The 5381-nt window shown below is 53.7% G+C and overlaps 1 protein-coding gene across 1 annotated transcript; it reads left to right on the forward strand.

Moving 5' to 3' along the window:
* The first annotated feature begins 989 nt into the window (after positions 1-989).
* Positions 990-5038, forward strand: TFF2 (trefoil factor 2). Its single transcript, XM_050784878.1, has 4 exons — positions 990-1105; positions 1964-2113; positions 3786-3932; positions 4851-5038. The coding sequence occupies exons 1-4, from the start codon at positions 1027-1029 to the stop codon at positions 4862-4864; spliced, it is 390 nt and encodes a 129-aa protein (XP_050640835.1). The 5' UTR covers positions 990-1026; the 3' UTR covers positions 4865-5038.
* The last annotated feature ends 343 nt before the right edge of the window (positions 5039-5381 follow it).

Here is a 5381-nt window from a genome sequence, read left to right on the forward strand (position 1 = left end):
CCTGGAGTACGGGGCCTGCTCTCCAGACCCTGAGGACAGCCCTGTGGTGGACCAAGAATTTTGGGTTTCCTCTGTCTCTGGGCCCCTGACCGCTCAGCCATCAGAAAGAGACCGGCAACCCCCTGCCACTCCCCGGCGTGCAGAACTTCGGGTCCCCCTCTGTCCTTCCCACCACACCTTCCCCTCTTTCTTTCCAGGTGTCTCCCCTCTGGCTGCTGTCCTCACTGTCCAGTTCACAGACTCCTTCTCCAGCACATCCTACCCCGGGGAGGCCATGGACGGGGTCCCAGGTGCCATCTTTTAGGAGATGCAGAGCGTTCCCATGGAACAAAAATAACCCATTTCAGGGGCTGGCTGAAAATGAACTTACTAAAACCTGCCTGTCACAGGCCGCTCCGCTGACCCTGTCCGTCTCATCTCCGTGGAGAGCAGCTCCTTCTGCTGAAGATGAGACAAAGCACATGGTGCTGTGGCTGGGGAGGCTCTAACCACAACACCGGGAGCAGTCTCTTCCCTCCTCTGAGACGCTTCCCTTCCTCGGGGAGGGTCTTTTCCATGCTGCCTGCTGGCCTGTTCATTTCCCCCAGTAAACTTGGCCCTAATATTTTCTAAATTCCTGTGGTGCCGCCCACTCTAGCAGCAGAAATGCATGGCTTATCCGTTCCTGGGTGTGACCCTGGGTATGCCCGGCCCCAGACCTGCACGTGGCTGGTTTTCACGTTGGCAGCCTGGCACGACCCGACTCCCCGGCCAGGGCAGGAGGAGGCCTCACCGAGCAGGGAGTCACCCTCGCCCGGAAGCCTCGCCTGCCCAGAGCACGGCTGCCACTTGCCTCCTCTTCGCCTCCACGGTGGAAGGGCTGGGGCCACAGGGAAGAGAAGAAAGCTTATCAAAGGGCTGGGGCCGTGGTGCAGAGGAGAAAGGTTATCTGTGCTTGTTAGACAAACAGAGAAGAGATTATAAAACACACTCGGCAGTGGGCGCCATGCATTCTGCAAGCCGTCCTGCGGTGCAGCTGAGCTGGACATGGGACCACGAGACGCCCAGCTCCTGGCAGTGCTCCTCGTCCTGGGGCTGTGTGCCCTGGCGGGGGGTGAGAAACCCTGTAAGTGAAGGAGAGGGTCTCTTTACGTGCTTTCTTTATTTCTCTTAAAGAAATAAATTTACTTGAGAGGGGAAGTAGCCATAAAGGCATCTGGCCATGTGTGTTGTTCACACGGGATTCCCTGCTGCTCAGGAGGGTGGCTCCAAGAAGAGCCTCCCTCCTAGGGAAAGGCTGAGTGATGGCAGGTGTCAGTGGACCCCATGTCAGGCTAGGAGGGCATTCCCACCAAGGGTCCTTGGAGTCCCAGAGCACTCACCTGTCACCTCGATCTTAGCCTTGGGTCCATCTGTTCATCTTCCTCTAGAAGGGATTTTTTTGTTTGTTTGTTTGTTTGTTTTTTTTTTTTTGCTTTTTCAGACACGATCTGGTCTGCCACCCAGGCAAGAGTGCAGTGGTGTGATCTTGGCTCACTGCAACCTCTGCCTCCCGGGCTCAAGTGATCCTCCCACCTCAGCCTCCTGAGTAGCTGAGACCACAGGTGTGCACCACCATGCCTGGCCCTTTTTTTTTTTTTTTTTTTTTGGTATTGTTTGTAGAGATGGGGTTTTGACATGTTGCCCAGGATGGTCTTGAACTCCTGAGCTCAAGCAATCTGCCCGTCTCGGCTTCCTAAAGTGCTGGGATTATAGGTATGAGCCACCATGCCTGGCTTTGTTTTTTTTTTTAACTAATATAACAATTTCAGCAAAGCCCCATCCGTTTCTCAGGAGGAAACTGCATTGCTTAAATATGGGCAAGATAAGACTTTGTGTTTCTCTATGTGCCAGCAAGACAGTAGAGGCACCCCTAAAATCCCTGAGAGAAGGAGCAGTGTGGTCTGGGGTACCCGGGCGGGGCTGACCGAGGGTCTTTCCACAGCCCCCTGCCAGTGCTCCAGGCTGAGCCCCCAAAAAAGGAAGAACTGCGGCTTCCCTGGCATCACCAGCGACCAGTGCTTTGACAAAGGATGCTGTTTCGACTCCAGAGTCGCTGGGGTCCCCTGGTGTTTCGAACCCCTCCCGAAGCAAGGTAACCTTCCAGGGAAACCACACCCTCTTCCTGGGCTGCCATAGCTTCACAGGCAGAGATCAGAGCAGGGGCTGGAGGAGGCCCAGTTGCTAGTCTAGGGTTAGCCTGGGTGGGTTAGTCTGGAGCTAGCCCTGGTTGGTTAGTCTGGGGTTAGTCCAGGTTGGTTAGTCTGGGGCTAGACCAGGTTAGTTAGTCTGGAGCTAGCCCAGGTTGGTTAGTCTGGGGCTAGCCCAGGTTGGTTAGTCTGGGGCTAGTCCAGGTTAGTTAGTCTGGAGCTAGCCCAGGTTGCTTAGTCTGGGGCTAGCGTAGGCCGGTTAGTCTAGAGGTAGCCCAGGCTGGTTAGTCGGGGACTGGTCTGGACTGTTAGTCTAGAGCTAGCCCAGGTTTGTTAGTCTGGGGCTAGACCAGGTTGGTTAGTCTGGAGCTAGCCTGGACTGTTAGTCTCGAGGTAGCCCAGGTTGGTTAGTCTGGGACTAGCCTGGACTGTTAGTCTAGAGGTAGTCCAGGTTGGTTAATCTGGGACTAGCCTGGACTGTTAGTCTAGAGGTAGCCCAGGTTGGTTAGTCTGGAGCTAGCCTGGACTGTTAGTCTCGAGGTAGCCCAGGTTGGTTAGTCTGGGACTAGCCTGGACTGTTAGTCTAGAGGTAGTCCAGGTTGGTTAATCTGGGACTAGCCTGGACTGTTAGTCTAGAGGGTAGCCCAGGTCAGCCAACAGTGAGATGAAAATGTTCCACCTATCCCGTTTCTATACTGTTATTTCCTTCAGCAGACATGTATGTGTGGAGCCATCAGTTTTATTTTAGTTGAGAAAAAGAAAAAAAACAATAATAGGTCTCCTCTAGCTTTTGAAGTGTGACTTCTGAGGAAGCTTCCATGGGGAAATGAAGGTTATTTAATAGGATAGTAGTAACATAAGGGCTGACAGACCTCAGATGTTGGGGAAGGAAGTGAAGCCTTCTAGGGTTCTTTGGGAGTGAGTTTTATGTCAGCGCAAGGGATCAGGACCCAAGTTGTAACCACCGAGGATGCTCAAAGGAAGATTGCAAGTGTGCCGTGCACCTGTGTGCGTGGAACCGGGCACGTCCTCTGGAGAAGGGCGATTCTTCCCCCAGATTGTTGCTGGGAGGCTTGCTGGGCCGGACAGGTAAACCAGGCAGATGGTGGATTGTTCACAAGCGCCCACCGAATGGCAGTGTCTTTGGGTATCAATACCGTGTCCAAACGCTTTCCATCTTTCCAAGGTGCCCACAAACCTTTTCTCATATTGGTCAGGGGGACCACCCCATTTACAGAGGATAACACTGAGTTCTGAGAGGCAAAATGATTTCCCCAAGGTGGGGGACTCCAGAGCTTCCGACTGTGACCACCCCACATGGGCCCCACCTTCGGGGAGGACCGGCCAACCAAGCGTCGCTGGGGCGGACACTTCCACAGTCCGCGGGGGAGGCCGTCCCAGGGGCGGACACTTCCACAGTCCGCGGGGGAGGCCGTCCCAGGGGCCAACACTTCCACAGTCCCCGGGGGAGGCAGTCCCAGGGGATGCTGCCCCCGGCAGCACCTTATGATCCATGGAGGCTGTAAACCAGCGCTGCTCTCAGAGGAGGAAGGGGTGGAGCTTTCCAGGGCACAGCAGGCCTGACTGGGTCTCGGTGTCGTGCCTGTCCCGTGGCAGAGTTGGAGCAGTGCGTCATGGAGGTCTCAGCCCGAAGAGACTGTGGCTACCGGGGCATCAGCCCCGAGGAATGCGCCTCTCGGAATTGCTGCTTCTCCAACCTCATCTTTGAAGTGCCCTGGTGCTTCTACCCGAAGTCTGTGGAAGGTAACGTGGCTGTGGGACGCGCCGTCTGGTTCCTGGACACCATGATTCCTCCTCCGTCCCCAGACGTGGGGTGCGGGGAGGGCAGCTGCCTCGCTGCCTCAACGCCATCGAGGCCAGGGCCCCTGCCTCCTATGGGTTTCTGAAGGCAATTCCAGAATGTTCTTGGCAAAGACAGCGTCTTTTCAATAAGTTTATAACCTCCAGCATTGCCACTGTGTCATCTGTGATGGTTCTAGAAACAGCAGCTCATCCCTGTCGCCTCCCCAGGTGTGCAACGTTCAGGGGGGTTGCCTATTTTATTGCAATCTGATCTGTGTTTGGAGGCTACTGAGTGTCTTATGCTGTGCTGGGTACCAGAGAGGACCCAATTCAAGCAGACCTGGCCCCTCCTCCCGTGGCCTCCCCATTCTCCCCCACATGACCCCGAGTGACAAACGTCCCACACAACGTCCTGCTCCGGGCAGTCTTGGGAGGGTCCCGCCCACGGAGGGGAATGGGTCCACTTCTCCCAGCCACTTAGTGACAGTGTGTTCCTGACACAGAGTGTAATAAGATAATAAAAAGACCAAGCAGATCCAGGAAAATGGGGAAAGAGCGTGCTGGTCCTTGAAGGATGCCTTTTCTTAGGATATCAAAGTATTCCAAAGAGCAAAATATTTCATGTTCAGGATTTTCCGAGTGATTTTCTTATGTGACCTAAAGGTCATAAAAAAAGGTCTGGGGAGAATGCGCCCCACAGAGGAAACTCTAGCCTGGGGTGGGGGGATTTGGTCCCCTTAAATCCCCTCCCCGGGAAAGGGGCTCCTTCTTCAGTAGGAAGCTCCTGGGCAAAGTGACGTGGGCCCACCCCAGCTTCACAGCCTAGGTGCCCCCATTTCTGCGGTTCCCTTACCAACCGTCTTGCATTTAAATTTCTAGACTGCCATTACTAAGAGAGGCTGGTTCCAGAGGATGCATCTGGCTCACTGGGTGTTCCAAAACCAAAGAAGAAACTTCAGCTCCTTGTCAGCTTCATGTTTCATGAAATCCTGGGTTTCTTAATCATCTTTTTATCATTTTCAATGGTTTAACATACCATTTCTTTAAATAAAACCCTTACAATCTGCTAAATTTCATTCTGGTTTCATTAACGCAGAGGTGGTGATGGTGTTGTGCGTATGTACACATGTATGGGTGTGTGTACACATGTATGGGTGTGTGTATACATGTGAATGTGTACATGTGTGAGTGTATGTGCAGGGTTTTTTTTTTGAGACAGACTCTTGCTCTGTCGCCCAGGCTAGAGTGCAATGGTGCGATCTTGGCTCGCTACAATCTCCCCTTCCCAGGTTCAAGCTATCCTGCTGCCTCAGGCTCCTGAGTAGCCAGGATTACAGGTGCACACCATCACACTGGCTAATTTTTGTATTTTTAGTAGAGATGGGGTTTCACCATGTTGGCCAGGCTGGT

This window comes from Macaca thibetana, chromosome 3, assembly GCF_024542745.1.
Source record: "Macaca thibetana thibetana isolate TM-01 chromosome 3, ASM2454274v1, whole genome shotgun sequence".
In the NCBI taxonomy this organism is placed as follows: Eukaryota; Metazoa; Chordata; class Mammalia; order Primates; family Cercopithecidae; genus Macaca; species Macaca thibetana.

What these genes read in the sequence shown, in the direction of transcription:
- TFF2 (XM_050784878.1), top strand. Translation starts at nt 1,027, where the DNA reads ATGGGACCACGAGACGCCCAGCTCCTGGCAGTGCTCCTCGTCCTGGGG. An exon ending in GGCGGGGGGTGAGAAACCCT is followed by an intron (nt 1,106 to 1,963) that starts GTAAGTGAAGGA and finishes GTCTTTCCACAG; the next exon opens with CCCCCTGCCAGTGCTCCAGG. An exon ending in CGAACCCCTCCCGAAGCAAG is followed by an intron (nt 2,114 to 3,785) that starts GTAACCTTCCAG and finishes GTCCCGTGGCAG; the next exon opens with AGTTGGAGCAGTGCGTCATG.